The sequence below is a fragment of the Poecilia mexicana genome, unplaced genomic scaffold (genome assembly GCF_051168715.1).
Source record: "Poecilia mexicana isolate PSO_F unplaced genomic scaffold, ASM5116871v1 scaffold_15, whole genome shotgun sequence".
In the NCBI taxonomy this organism is placed as follows: Eukaryota; Metazoa; Chordata; class Actinopteri; order Cyprinodontiformes; family Poeciliidae; genus Poecilia; species Poecilia mexicana.
The window spans coordinates 25,012,249-25,027,674 of NW_028263384.1; the positions used below are offsets into that span (position 1 = coordinate 25,012,249).

The following is a 15,426-nucleotide window of genomic DNA, read 5'->3' on the forward strand; positions in this document are numbered from 1 at the left end:
CAGTCCTAAGGAGTGGGCGGAGAGCTGAGCAGCGCGTCAAACTCAGAGAACAGCTTTGGTTTAGTTTTCTGTTCAGGATGCTCCTAATAACAAGCTGCTTTTGGAGCTAAGTTGAGATTCAGGCGCATCTTACTGAATTAGGACATCGCAGGAAAATTTATTTTTATATATGTAAGTGTAAGTCATGTTTTTCACCGATTCATCCCACGCAGTGTGATATTCAGAAGAAACAGATGTTCTAGATTAGGTTTTATCTTAAATATTCTCAAGAGCCGGTTGTGTCAGAATCTATTCATAAAACACATTAAACTTTAAAATGTAGTTGTCTTTGCATTATTGATAATCTTTTCACATTGATCAGTTCCTCTAGGATTTTGCGATTGTTTTTGTATTTATTTATTTATTGCAATCAAAATCACAGATTTATTACGCCAATTTAGAAATATTTGCAAGAAATTTACCAATATTTGCGCGTATGCATGACAGTAAATTTGATTAAGTATGGTTGAGGCAGCTGTATCGTAAAAGTACGAAATAGTGCCAACTACAGGTGGGAGTTAGTATAACTGAAGCCAGGCATTAGCGGGACAAATGTAGGGATCTGTTGATCTGTTTGCGTGAATATTTGCGATCTCTGGATCGCGGAAAACCGGCGGGTCAGATCTATGTAATTTGGACCACATAAAAAGCTGTGCCAGGCCAGAATTTATCCAAATTCTGACTCATGTTTTAAGAAAAATAATTCAAAGGAAAAACCACAAAAGCACCTAAAGGTCAGACATTTGATGATATAGTAGATCAAACTCAAAAAGTATCAATATTGATATTGGTTTCTGCAATACTGGCCCTCTCTTTACTTGGTATTGAATTTATACCAAAATATGCAGTACTGCACATCTCTACTAAAAACAAAATAACAGCTGGACTTCTTCATGGTGTTTATATTTCTTTATTTAATTGTTGAACATCGTATTCTTAGTATTTGGAAATGATACAAAGCAATAAACAAGTTTTAACTTCTTACCTGACTTTCTTTTAATTTTTTCAATGATGTCAAACAAAGAGGTAACATATTACATTTTCAATCACCACCTCTTTCTTCCCAAAAGATGTTTCAGGCAAAAAGAAAATAAATCCTATCTGCCAAAAAATGACTTAGTTTATTATTTTAGGAACCTTACAAATCCGTTACCCTGCTCACAGATGTATGATTTCCTCTTTTTTTTATTGCTTTGGCATACAGTTAAGCTATTTAAAATTCTTTGTTGATGACAAAATCAAAACCTGAGAGGAGAAGAGTTCATGTTCTCATCCTTTTATTTAAAGGAAATCTTAACCTTCCATGCAGTGTTGCCATTACTCTGAGAGTTGGTTTATTTGGACGATGATACTGTTATTATACAGCCAGGGGCCGCAGAGTGGGCCGTCTCCACAGGGACAACGCTGGACTCAGGCCAGCAGATCATCAGAACATGGACCAGTAACCACAAAAAGAGCTCCAAGTTTAGTTGGAGCTGAAATGTTATGTAAACAGCAGCAACGTAAAGCAAGTAATGACTCGGTTTGTGCTGCAGCGGCTGTCACAGTCAGCCCCAGCTGGGATAATGAGGACAGGTTTTGGCCTGGAAGAGTCTCTGACCCGCTAACAGATGATCAGTCATCCATCCAGCTCTTTGGCCCGCCTAATTGAGAATCAGTTGGGCCTATTGTTATGGCATTTGGTATCCGTGGTAACCGTTATGCCCACTATCTTTCAGTGAAGTTTCTTTTTTTTTTCTTTTTTCAATGCAAAAAAGTGGTTCAAAAACTTAGAAAAGCTATTTAAATGTCTCATTTAATTTGATATTAAGAAATTAATGGAAGCTTTTGTAGTCAAATTAAGATTTTTGTTTAGTTTTTTTTTTTACTTGAAAAATACCAACTTCTGCTTGACTGGAACAAGCCAGCATTTAGTAATAATTTAGCTTTAATTAAGCTGGAATTGTGTCATATGATTAGTCCAGTTATCTGAGGTAAATTATTTAAAAATGACATACCAGAGACTGGATAGCAGCTTTATACTTGTTTTAAAAAATGCTTGATATTTTAAAGATAAAACTATACGAATTGTAAGAAGTCATAGATTTGGAGCTTCATAATGAGAAAAGCCAAATCAAATATTTGTTATTTAGCCACAAAAAAGGAATTTTATTATTTATTTTTGTACTTTTTTTTCTTTAAGTTTGGAAAAAGCAGCTTAAAGAGTTTTTATTTTCTGCTAAGTTCGATAACTGTAAATTACAGTGAACTAAATTGTAAAATCAAATGTCACAAAGCCAAATTTTAAAGCAGTTAAGCAACGTTAATACTCGTTACTGTTTTAGCACAGTCCGATGGCGCCACCTTCTGGTTGCACTGGGAATCAACTCTGGTAGTTTCTGACAAGTCAGTGCAAAAAGAAAACATTTCCTACAGCAGAAGAGATAAATCAGAGATTCATAAGCAGTCATTAAGGTCATGAATGTAAGATTAATTATATATTTTTGTTGACTGCTAAAAAAAGTATTTATTTTAAAGTTTAAGTCTTATTCAACCAACAATTTTAATGATTTTAAAGAGAAGAATTGGGTGCAAAAGTTTCCTTATATCGAGAATTTTCTCTAAACCATATATTTTTATTCACTTCCAAAAATGTTTAGTTAAATGAAAATTACCTCCAAATTCTTCAACTTCTCCTCAGCTTAACATGTAAATACTGAAGGATAGACTAGAATAGAATAGAAAAGAAACATGGAAATCCATAACAACAGCAACAGATATAAAGGTTCACACAAAAAGTTCCTCATGTTAAAAGATATGTCAAAAATAAAATTGACAATAATATACTGTACAAGACCATAACATAAAATACTGTGCAGTTATTAGAAATACAAATATCAGATCTCTTTCCCAAAAATGTACATAATGATCATGACTATTGAACATAAAAACATACACACTACTTATTTAGGTAGAGAACAATGATAAAGAAGTCTAGCATTAATATTTTTGGAATAATGTCACTTATATTTAAAATAATTGGACCATAATTTCGAACCTGTTCTGTCCTTGTAAATCAACCAACTTAAATAAAATAAATAGAATAATTTCAGACCTTTTGCAAGAAACAAAACAACTGAATGAAAAGACAAAAAAAATAAAAATAAGAATAAACAAAAAATAAATCAATCTTCAAGCTTTTTCCTTTGCTTGATTTCCACTAATTCTGCCAAGAAGAGAAATTAAATCTACAAGAGTAAAACAGAGTGTAGTTTCTCTCCAACAGCAATTTATCCAAATTTTCTGTGTATTTTTGTAAATTTCAGCCTGTGTGCATAATTTTGAGCCTTTGTGGAGCAGAAATGATATTTTCAAACTTATGCACCTCATTCTTGTTTTTAAATGATGAAAGCTGAGTGGTATCTACCGGTGTAGCCAAAAATAAACAGCAACAACACACCAGTTTGAAACTGGTGGCATTCATAACGTTTATATGTTAAAATACATATGGTGATGTCATCAGTGGTCGTCACTGTGTTGCCTGGGAACCAGCAGGCTGTTGTCTGATGTGCCCTTAAATGGAAACTGGATTATTTTTTGCAGAAGCAATGATGTGGGTGATTTAAAGGGCCAGAGCCCAACTGTGGAAAACACAATAAAAACCAAAGAGTGTGTGCATTCATTTCTAAATACTGCAGGCACTGTTTTAAATCTAAAACCTAGCCAAGAGGTTTGCACTGCAGCTGACAGCATCCTGTTTGGTGGGGCATCTGTGGCAAATTAATCCACTAGGAAAGTTAAAGGTGAGCTGGAGTGAACTCCATCTTTAGATTTCCTCGTGTTCACATGCCCGGTCACGTAGCACAAAAACCCTGCTGCTAAAAAACAAAACAAAAAGCTGGGGAGTTGTGCACACATGAGATAAGCTGCTTCTTCTTTGGGTCAAAAACCAAAGTCTCTCCCTGTGACGTTTGGTTGCCGGAATGAAAGGGGAAACCCATCAAAGTTGCACATCGAAATCAGTCAATGTGACCCAAAATGTTCTTTCAGTTCTCTGTGGGACTGAAAAGAAAAACAATTCTGATAATATCACACTTACTATTTTCACTGGAAAACAAAAATGACACAATCTTGGACAGAGTTGAAGAAAAACTGTGACCTTAAACATTTTAACTTTGACACAAATTCTATAAGTTGAATTTTCTTTGAGGTCCCACTTCTAGTAAAACCCGTCATAATAATAACTTTTATTATTTTCCTTTCTTATGGAATAAAAAATTGTGAAGTTACACAGCAAAAATTAACTTGAACAATTTGGTTTATTTAGCTAAAATGTGGGTCACATTTTCACCATATTAGTCATAAATTTATAAATGTCAGAGTTGCATAAATATTTAATTCACCAGCTAAATATTTAGTTTATAGACTAAATAGTTTTTAAGCAAACTATTTAGATAAATAAATACTCATTTGAGAACCAAATATTTAGATTGAAATTAACTGAATATTTAGCTTCCAATCTAAATATTTACTGTAAAAACTAAATATTTTAATTGGGGAAATAAATATTTCCTTTGTAACTCTTGACATGGTGTAAATGTGTTAGATACACATTTCTTGTGTATTACAGGCTAAATAAGTGTAATTATTGCTGTTCATGTTTTACTGTGTAATTTTACAAATGGCACCGCATATTTGCTGGATTGTTTGCACATTTAGTGATATTATTGTTTTAGAAAACTTCCCTTCACACTTTTATTGAGCAAACAGCACCTGATGATGACAAACATACACATCTTAGCTGTTCGTAGAACTGCGACCTTCTGGAGAAAGGTCACAGCGCTCGTTCTTGGAATCTGCTGTTGCCACTTCCCCCATACTGTGGATTTCTGAATCTTCTCGTGTTTCTTCTTCATGTCGCTTCAGATTACTAGATAGGTGGGACAATCGATTATCAAGTCTGAGGACTCCGAAGCAGTCTACACTACAATCAATAATTCACTCACTGGTAGTTCAAAAACTGATAAATCTATCACTGCTGCCTTCTCTTCTGCCTTGTTCATTGTTGGGTTTTGATCATTTGTTTATTGATCTGGTTCTAAACGTTCCCCACGATTTTAATAATCCTAGATACTTTTAGTGGCCAAAACGCTAACAAGTCACAAAGAGTGATGTAGACATTGTGATGAATGAAAATAAAATAAATAAATCTTAGATTAAACTTTATGGGAAGGTTCCTCCAGCATATTCAGTTTCCAGCAGCAGTACACCGACAGAAAAAAGACTAAATAAAATTAAAAAATAAGAAAATGTGAAAAATAAAAGTATAAATATATAGTAGCATCAATATTTACACCACATTTTAATGATTTTACTTGCATAAGATAAGTATACATATATGTAAATAATAGCTTAACCTTTTCCTGCTGTTAGCATGAAATAAAAGGAATCAAACTTGTTTACTGTAAATTTAGTGTTTGTCAACTGATGTTACTTTCGAATAATTAAAGTAATATGGAACATTTAAATACTATTCTGCATCTCAAAATCATGGAAAATTGCCTGCGTTGTAAACAACCATCCTCTACTGCCAAAAGAGACATACCGAGCCAAACAAGATGGCTGCTAATGTTAATCCAATATTTGGAAGCTGTTCAACACGGATTGAACGGCTACCATCACTGCCTCCGCTGCCATTGCTAAAACAACAGAAAACGACGTCATCATCCACAACTTCTCCTTCTGTTCACTGATTAGAAATCAGAAAATCTATCGGATTGAATCAAAGTGAATGGGAGAAAGTCCAGACTGTCTGCAAAGTGAGCGTAATGGGCTACGCTAACTAAAAACAGTTAGAAGGTAACTGTTTTGTTTAGGAAATGCATTATTAGCTGTTAAACTTACAAAATTTCCATTTAGAACTATACCTACCCACATAAATTGCATAAAAATGGATACACGGATTTGATTTTATTGTTTAAAATTTAATAGTTTTTTTTTTGTTTAGTGTAAAGCCTTACTGTTGTCCATATATTTGTTTTATTTAACACATATACTGAATGAATCAGTCTGGTTTTCATGCAGGGTTGTAAAACGAGAGTAAATACATAAAGGAGCCCTGATCTGCCCTCCCGGGATCAGAGCTGCGGTGGGAAGAGCCATCACAGGGTTAAAGGTACAGTAGCGTGCGTCAGCTGATGCGTAACGTCACGTAATGCGCTCCCTGGCTGAGGAGGGGGTGGGGACTGGTCCTGGAAACCCGCCGCAGTCCTGCTCATCATCTCGGGTCATGTGCCTCCGTTTCGCTGGCTGCATCTGGATCCTCTGCAGGAAGTTGGACCGGTTTCCTTCCCCGCTGAGTTTCTGACAGCCGCCTTGCCGTCTTCCTGGTTCTCCGTGCTTTGACTGCGCTTCCTCGCCGCGCCTCGCCTCGGGCCTGGGAGCCTGAGAGGCAGGGCTCTGCTGCGAACAGCTCCATCTCCCCTCCAGAGAGCCAGAGAGAGCTGATCATGGAGGCCCCGGCGGAGGAAAAGGAGCCCCTGCCTCTGCCCACCCTGAGCCCGGCCGTGCCCCCCTTTGTGACTCTGGGTCTGACGGTGGTATACACCGTCTTCTACTCGCTCCTCTTCATCTTCATCTACGTGCAGCTCTGGCTGGTTCTGCGGTACCGACACAAGCGCTTCAGCTACCAGACTGTGTTCCTGTTCCTGTGCCTGCTGTGGTCGGCCCTGCGCACCGTGCTCTTTTCCTTCTACTTCAGGAACTTTGTCACGGCCAACACTCTGGGTCCCTTTCCCTTCTGGCTGCTCTACTGCTTCCCCGTCTGCCTGCAGTTCTTCACACTCAGCCTCATGAATCTTTACTTTGCACAGGTGAGTAAGCAGGGTCAGACCCGATTAATGCCTCTGCAGGACATGTAGGTAGGATCCGTGGTTGAGCCGTGATGTACGGTCTTGATAAGTATCCACACCCCGTGAAAATTTCCCCTAAAACTTGAAACGTTTGGTCTTTTAAAGTCCATTTTCTTCCATCTCCAGCCATCTTCTCATTAGGGGATGGGCATTTGACGTTTATCATTCATCACGATAAATTTTGTATCGTAAGAATTTAGATTTATCGCGGTTGTGACAAATTGCATTCCATAACTATCTGTATTATCAGGATTCTCGTTTTTACTAGTTTCTCCAATGTTTGTTTAATGAGAGTATCAATAAATACCAGTAAATTTGAAAATATAACATTTAGTATTAATTGTGAATTAATTTATTATATTTTAATATAATATACATTTCAATTTAACCTATTTATTATCTTTTAATATGTTAAATGTTACATTTAATATATTATTAGTTTAGAGATATAGCTCAAGCTTCTTTATGTGACTGGTGCCTAAAGAAGCTCATTATAGATGTGTTTTTCTAGAGCAGTATTTGTGTTTATGAGGTCATGATTGCTGCGTCATGTGGTCACAGCTGCACAGTTACCTAAAAAAAGTAGTAGGTTTTATTGTCACTTTTATTGCTATCAAAAAAGCACCATAAAGTTTTGTGATAAAACTTTTAGTCCATATCGCCCAACCTTACTTCAGTCATCTCTGACCAGCGTGTCTTCACAGCATTATACTGCCACCACCATGTTCTACAGTGGTTTGTTCAGATTTTACTCTCATCTGACCAGAGTACCTTCAGGTTTTCTGTTTCTCCTTCACTGCTCAGATCACAATCTGAACTTTTTACGTAATTTTCGGCTATTAATATGGATCTCTACAGCTCCTCCAGAGCTACGTCCAGACCTATCAAAATAATAAATGTTACTGGATGATAATTGTCCCAGAAATTATTGCGATAAATGATAATGTGAGTTTCCCCCATCAAAGACTAATAATAAACACTCCACACTGGAACTGGAAGGCATTTTAAATAGCCAAACAACCAGAAACAATAAATAAAACGGATTTTGAAGTCTCTGTTAAAAAAAAAAAATGCTAATCATCAGCATGGAAATTATCGAGCTCGTTTTAATTTATCATGCGATTAATTGCTTAGTGACGCCTCTGCTGCTGGTTTTCAGTTGAATGCTCTCCTTTCCTCACCTTGGCAGGTGGATTTTGATTAGGAGTGTCAAAGTAAAGAGGGCTGGAGACGAAAACATGCCACATTTTCATATTTGACTTGTCAAACATTGTGAAAGCCATGTGTTCTTTGCTTTCACTTCACCGCCATGTGCTACTTTGTTTTGATCCATCATGTCAGTAACAATCATTGAAGTTTGTAGTTCAAGGGGTGGAAAAACTTGTAAAAATTTGAAGTAGACTTTGTAACAAAAGGTCAAGTCCAGAACCTCTGCAGATGTGAAATAAGGGGAACCTGATCCCTGGTTCTGTCTAACAAAACCAAAGGAATATAGTCTGCAGGTGTTGATAGGAACTCCTTTTGTTTAGATGGGACAACTTGACATTTAAAGACATTCAATACAAGTCTTTTCATGTCGTAGCTTAAGGGAATATTTGTCTTCATGTGAACTAGCAGCTGAAATGACATTTTGCATCTTGAGCAATAAATAACTGATTTAGCTGTGTAGCATATGTCATTTAAGTCTCCTGACAACCTTTGAATTATTCATATATTAAAGACACAAGCCAGACATTCCAATAAAATCAATTAAACTCAGTTCAGATGTAGAACAAGATGCCATGGTTGGTTTTAATACTTGTTCTTTTTTTGTTGTTGTTGTTGTAATTCGTTATTTAATTAGGATAAAATGTTTTCAAAAAACAAAAATCTTTCCACTCACACACATTTAATTATTTCATGTTTCTTCAGTGGTTTTCTGTCTCTTTGCATCCTTTTAATTTGTGGGTGTTTATTAGCATTATGTTCTTCTGCAGAAAAATGTTTGAGTTGCATGTGACAATACTGCATAGAAATGGAGCTACACTGGAATGCCTAAATGTAATCATTAAAGGTCTTCAGTGATGATTTTGGTCCAGGTTGGTCAGGTTGAGTTGTTTCATTAAGATGGCGATCCCAGCAACGTTTCCTGCAGAACTGCTGCATCACCCGGCAGACGAAGTTAACACCATGCATGCATCTGCAGACCAGCATGCAACATCGCTATCACTGCTTCCAACTACAGAGGGGAAAAGTTAAAACAAGCTGTCATAAAGAGAGAAGCTGCATCGTGTTGAGACTGTGAGGAGAAAACAGCTTTTATATGCAAACCACTTTGAAAAAACATCAATACAAACATGCTGGGCCCAATTATAACTTTCATCTTTATTGGGTAGAAAAATGATTAAGAGCTGGCCCACAGCATGAGCGAACCAAGCAGCTGCTTAGGTCCCCAGATCTACAGGGGCCCTCATATAAATGCTTGAATTTCTAGATCTAGAATGTAAAAATGTGCTTATTGAGAATTAGAATGCTTTCAAATTTGATTTAAATGTTAAAATAAAGATTTTTTTTTAAATATATTAACATTCAAGATTTAAAGGAATCTGCAAGTTTACTTTTGTAAAAGTCCAAACATAATCTTCGTAGTTTCATAGCTAAACTGAAGAGAGAAAATGCAACTACAACTTAAATAAATTGTGTTAATTGGTCATAATTAATTAAATGAAGTTGGTCAGACTTACTTTATTTATGTTTGTTCATCTTAACAAACTTAGTTTGACTTCTTGTGATCAATTTAACTTAAATATATAATTAATAGTGGCTTGTTTTAAGTAAATAATTCATTTGATATTGTTAAAAATTAACTATGTCCTCTTGCAGATTATTTCAGTGCAATAATCTGCTAAAGGAACTAGTTCATTTTCATCAATATTAAGGAAATATATACTTAAAATAAGATCATATATCTTGTTAAAATGTTTCAAATATTCTAATATATTTGCACCAGAAACTGAACTTAAATCCTTGGTAAGATTTTGTGTTTTTGCAGTGATAAAACTCAGTTAACCAAAAATATGTAGTCAAAGTAAACTCATGATTCAGCTGGGATAGCTATGACTTTCTCACATGATTTAACAAATAAATGTGTTTTCTCAGATTAAAATTAGTCAGTGAAAAAAAAACAAATCAGAAGACTAAAAAAATCTGCAAAGAGGAAATAAATACATTTTACACCTGCATCTAGAAAGACGCCTGTGAAAGTAACGCTGCAGTTTCACGGTTTCACTTAGCTCAGGATGTGGACGCGCATAAAGCATCAACACTGAGCGCAGGTAACACTCGCATAAACAAACGCTGCAAAACCTGCTTGTCCTCGATTTGGCACCCTCCATCATTCATGTGACTCGAGAGGAAGGAGTCCAGTTATTACTGCCTTCAGTGTGGGAGGCTCGCATTCAGAATCTGCACCGAAATGAAATGAATCATGTCTTCAACTGCTTACGCAATCCACATATGAACCGCTGCCTTCTCCAGCCTCTGCCTCAGGCTTATTTTTAGCGTAATCCTCTTGTGTTGATGATACGAGCCACATTTGAGTTTCCAGCGAGCCCTGGGCTAAGTAACTGTTTTGCACCATGAACTTAAAACACAACCATTTTCAACCACGAGGTTCCTGGTTTACCGGAATGGAGAAGTGAAACGGCCTGACATATTTGAATGATTAAATGTTTTTTTTTTTTTTTTTTTTTTTAAAGGTTGTTTTTAAGGCAAAGTCCAAATACGCCCCAGAGCTCCAGAGGTACAGGTGAGAGCAGGCCTTTTCCGCTCATTTCCCCTGCTGCAGTTTGTAGCGGCTGAATAATAAAAATGTCTGTGGTCTTTTTCCTGCCAGGCTGCCCCTCTACCTCCTTTTCCTGTTCATCAGCCTGGTGTTTTTAGTCGTGAATTTAGCGTGTGCCCTGCTGGTGAGGATGTCCTCTGCAGAAGCTCACACCGTTGTGCTCGTGAGAGTTGCCATCAACGACACGCTCTTCGTCCTGTGCGCCGTCTCGCTCTCTTTGTGTCTTTACAAGATCGCCAAGATGTCCCTGGCCAACATCTACCTGGAGTCCAAGGTGAGACTGAACTGTGAATCTGAAGGAAATGATTTTCTCTTGTTCTTGTGTGGCTTTGAGACCTTACAGCATTCAACCTGTGAACTTTTTCACGCTTTGTTAGTTACAGATGTGAATTTTGATGGCTTTCATGCAATAGATAGAATAATGTAGAAGGTAAATTGGGATGAAAATAACAAATGCAACGAAATATTAACGAAGTCAACTTGCATGTTATTTAATCTCTGTATAAATTCAGCTGTTTGGGGGTTTTAAAGGCTTTTTTCACACCTAATGATCCCGTAGCTTAGTCTGCCTCAAACAGACTAAGCTCTTTGCAAAACATTTTTTACCTCCTCGCCTGTGGGGGCGCTGCACCAAGAAACACTGAAGGAAATGAGAAGAAAACCTCTGAAGAAGACATGAGCAAATGTAAATAAAGATAGAGTGACGTCATATTTTTCTATTTTTTTTAAAATGAAACACTGCGAGCCATTTCTCTCTCAAGCGCCAGATTTGCACATTTGTTTTGGTGGTTTTTACCCAGAATCGGCAGAATATTGATTACTATTTTTTAATTAACCATAATTCTACTTCCATTTCAGAAATATGCACCATCTTGTGTTCATCTGTCACATAAAATCCAATAAAAAATAGGCTAAAATTAGTGGTTGTGATGTGACAAAATATGCAGAAATATTTATGTTTTTGCAGCTCGCTGTTCATGGTTGAGTCGTTTTGTTTTTACCTCGTCTTAAACTCCGGGCTGCTGCTCTGACGTTGTGCAGGGGACGTCGGTGTGCCAGGTGACGGTTATAGGAGCCATCGTCATCCTCCTGTACGCGTCCAGGGCCTGTTACAACCTGGTCGTCCTGGCGCTGTCAAACAAAAGCATCAACTCGTTTGACTACGACTGGTACAACGTGTCGGACCAGGTAAATTACCTCGCCGGGAGGGTTTCAAATTAAAAGTTCAGGATGTTGGCACAAACAGTGATTCTCTTTGTTTACTTTGAATAACTAGATTTTTTGGGGGTCTCATGAAGATTTTAAACAATAAAGATTGAAGATTAAACAACTAAAACTGGAGAAGATTGTGTTTTTATTGGGAATTACAAGCGTTGCTAAATGCTTGTAATTTAGCAACGCTAGATAAAGATTATTCAGATATGGCAGGAAGTAATTAGTTATTTTCAGACAGGCGTTGAAAATTGCCTTCCTCTTCTTTTTATTTCCCTGTTTAAAAAGAAACCCCTGCTTGATATTGAAAGTTAAAAAGAAAACAAATATAAACCAAAAGAATCCCCTAAAATCCCCACATTCCATAAAAGTTAAAAAAATCACCCACAAGTCATTGAGGAAAAAGCAGGTTCGGTTTGTTGGCGATAGAAAAAGAACAGAGGAGTAAATTTCAGCCAAAAATCTCAGATATTTTTGCTTCTTTTCTACAAAATTTGTGATTTTAAACTCAGAATTTTCCATCTTTTTTTCCTCAAATTTATGTGATTTGTCTAAAAATTAAGATTTTTTCCCCCAAGTAAATTTGACTTTTCAATGTCAGAAATTTCCATATTTCTAGAAAAATTTATCTAAATGGGCCTAATACGTCGTCGTAGATAAGTTTTCATATTCGATGGATGGATCTGTTTTGCTGTTTGTAACGTCTTTTTGTTTGTTTTTTATTCAGGCAGATCTACAGTCGACTCTAGGCGACACCGGCTACGTCGTCTTCGGAGTGATTTTGTTTATTTGGGAGCTGCTACCGACTTCCCTTGTTGTGTATTTCTTCAGGGTTCGGAAACCCAACTTGGACAGGGTGAGGCCTCCACAACACGTTGAAACTATTAATTAAATTAATCGATTATTGAAATAGTCGTCAACTAATTTAATTATTGTGTAATTGTTAATTGGATACAGACTGAAAAAGCAGCATTTGTTAGAGCAGCAAATAGACCAAAACTGTACAAAAACTATATACATCTTGCATTTAAGATTAAAAACTGTGCTATTTAAGATTATTTTATAGATTTTATTTATGGGCATAGTTTTAGCATCACCTATTTCAAATTCTGAAGATAAAAAGATCTCCTTTGATGCACCTTTTGTTATTTAATTATTAATCTGTTAATCCCAAAAAATATCAGCCCTAAACTGTACTGATGCTAAACATGCTTGTTTGCAGTATTTCTTTAACTGCAGATTCATTTTTGTTGCTATGAATTAATCAAGCGTACACAAAATGAATCTTTAACGTATTTTAATGTTGTAAAAAAAGGTTTAAATGATAAATCTGCAGAATATCCCTATTTTTATTTATCTGATTTACCGATTAATCTTCAGTTTAACAGATTACTCAATAACTAAAATAATCGTTAGTTTCAGCTCCATACTTTCTAACGTGCTATGAGCCACCATAAGGGGTAGAAAAAAAGGTTAAATATGTGAAAGTTTGTTCTGATTTTTCTTAATGCCGTGGTTTTAGTGTTTTTCTTTGCTCCTGGAGCAAAAAATGTAAACATTTCTGACAGGAAATGCATTTCCTGTCAGAAATGTTTATATTTTTTGCAAAAAACCCATAAGAACCCATAAGAACCATGGGAATAAAATAAAATCTAATGTGATGTTACACATATAAGAACATATTACACATTTCTTATAATCAAAAGAGGGAACTGTGATGAAAAATTGTTACAGAACTCATGGACATCTAAACTCCAAAGCGATGAAGCAGCATTATTGCTAAATAAATATAAATATAATTAGTTGATGTTTCTTTACACATTAGTAAACTGTGGTTAGTTACCGCCATCTTGTCATCTGTCTTCGTCTCCTGCAGAGCAGCTCCGGCCTCCCTGGCCACGTCTTCTCGTCCAGAGCTTACTTCTTCGACAACCCGAGACGCTATGACAGCGATGACGACCTTGCGTGGAGTGTCATGCCTCAGAACATCCAGGCCAGGTACAATCCTCTCATTTCCTGCCGTTCAGGAAGTTCTGCAGGGATGATCGATGTTAATGGATGTCGTCTTTCATACTGTCCAGCCTGGCTGCGGACAGCTACGAGTGGGGAAGCCAGAACAGTGGCATCAGCGCCTACATCGGCAGCGAGGACAGCTACAACTTCTCCCGCCCGCCGGAGGAGCTCAGCCATTATTGAGAGGCGTTCAAGGACTCGTCTGTATATTTTTGCACAGTCTATTACTGACCGAGGCACAAGGTTCTTCAGGAGCTGGAGGAAACGACAGACTCTTCTCATTGCCAGTATATAAAAGCCCAGAAGTGGGAAAGTACTTTTGCACACTCCTTGTACAGATTATAATCTGTTCTTAAAACTCTTTCATTATTTAGGTAATGTTGATTACATCTTAATATATTTCCTAACCTTTGTAAGCTGTACTGTAATATTTTAATGTACTATGTGAATGTTTTTGTTTTCATACGGATGTTTATAATTAAGATTCCTTTAATTCATATTAAAAACAAGTTTAAATACTGTAGAAATGTTTTAATTTTAATATTTAACGGCTGTGGTTTTCCAAGGTGGGACCAACAACTTGCACAGCAGCGCCCCCTATTGGTGTGGCAACTCATTGTTCTTTAAAATCTTTGTTTTAAAACTAAAAGTGAATTTAAAATGAAGTATGATTATGTTTTTCTTAGAATCCAGGGTTCCTACATATTTCTACTTAAATATTTTCAGACATCTGTGCAAAAGCAAAAAGGACCAATTTGGACTGGATTTTTTAATTCATGGGCAAGTTAAACCAGCTCTGCTTTAAGATTTGTGCCAGATTTGTTGTTTTTTAGACCCAAATTATTCTACAATAGACATAAGTTCAACAGTTTATTTTAATTCTGTTTCCTTTAATTTTTACCATTTTCCATACCCAATTTTAAAACACATGGGTCTAGAAAATGGGTCATTTTTAATTTATTTTTTCATTAAATAAAGGAACATTTCATTTATGGTCTTTTCACTCTTTAAGCTATTGATTAAAAAAAAAAATCAGATGGTTGCATATTATGCATACATTTCATAAATAAAAAAAACTTAAAACCCCTCTAAATCCAAACTGATCAATAACTTTGGCACAAAACAAAGTGGGAGGGATATAGCAATTTAAAAATAGAAAGGTATAAATTATGGAAATCAATAAAAGAATCACTTTGTTTTTAAAAAGGAATAAAAATCTGAAAATGTAAACTTCTCTGCAGTCAGTTTTTTTCTCTATAGTTGGAGAGTAATAAAAAGCCAGTTAATGTTCCAGAATACAATTTATAAATAATATAATTTGAGTCCCATAACGTGTTGGCTGGAAATCTAATGAAATTAATTATTCTAATTAACAGCTGGATGTTTTGAATGATTATTCATAAAGATAAAAGCTGAATTTAATTTCCTGCACAAATTATTCAAGAGGAA

The 15,426-nt window shown here is 36.0% G+C and overlaps 1 protein-coding gene and 1 long non-coding RNA gene across 3 annotated transcripts; one reads left to right on the forward strand and one right to left on the reverse strand.

Annotated features, from left to right (window-relative positions):
* The first annotated feature begins 6,185 nt into the window (after positions 1-6,185).
* gpr137ba (G protein-coupled receptor 137Ba) lies at positions 6,186-15,207 on the forward strand. 2 transcript variants are annotated; one of them, XR_015765394.1, is made up of 7 exons: positions 6,186-6,890; positions 10,667-10,716; positions 10,804-11,026; positions 11,794-11,940; positions 12,692-12,820; positions 13,846-13,962; positions 14,046-15,207. XR_015765394.1 is itself a non-coding variant. In XM_014997133.2 (7 exons), the coding sequence occupies exons 1-7, from the start codon at positions 6,528-6,530 to the stop codon at positions 14,158-14,160; spliced, it is 1,149 nt and encodes a 382-aa protein (XP_014852619.1). In that variant the 5' UTR covers positions 6,192-6,527; the 3' UTR covers positions 14,161-15,207. The 2 variants fall into 2 exon arrangements, 1 of the variants encoding a protein (XP_014852619.1); XM_014997133.2 differs by having other exon boundaries at positions 6,192-6,890; positions 13,841-13,962.
* LOC106923822 (uncharacterized) lies at positions 8,689-11,884 on the reverse strand. Its single transcript, XR_001419513.2, has 2 exons — positions 11,754-11,884; positions 8,689-9,147 (listed from the first exon to the last, which is right to left on the reverse strand). It is a non-coding gene; the product is annotated as an uncharacterized LOC106923822 (long non-coding RNA).
* Positions 15,208-15,426: the final 219 nt, after the last annotated feature.

Excerpts from the sequence above, each read along its gene's own strand:
- gpr137ba (XM_014997133.2), top strand. The coding sequence starts at position 6,528 with ATGGAGGCCCCGGCGGAGGAAAAGGAGCCCCTGCCTCTGCCCACCCTG. Across the intron at positions 6,891-10,666 it reads TGAATCTTTACTTTGCACAG|GTTGTTTTTAAGGCAAAGTC; the intron begins GTGAGTAAGCAG and ends TTTTTTTTAAAG. Across the intron at positions 13,963-14,045 it reads CCTCAGAACATCCAGGCCAG|CCTGGCTGCGGACAGCTACG; the intron begins GTACAATCCTCT and ends CATACTGTCCAG.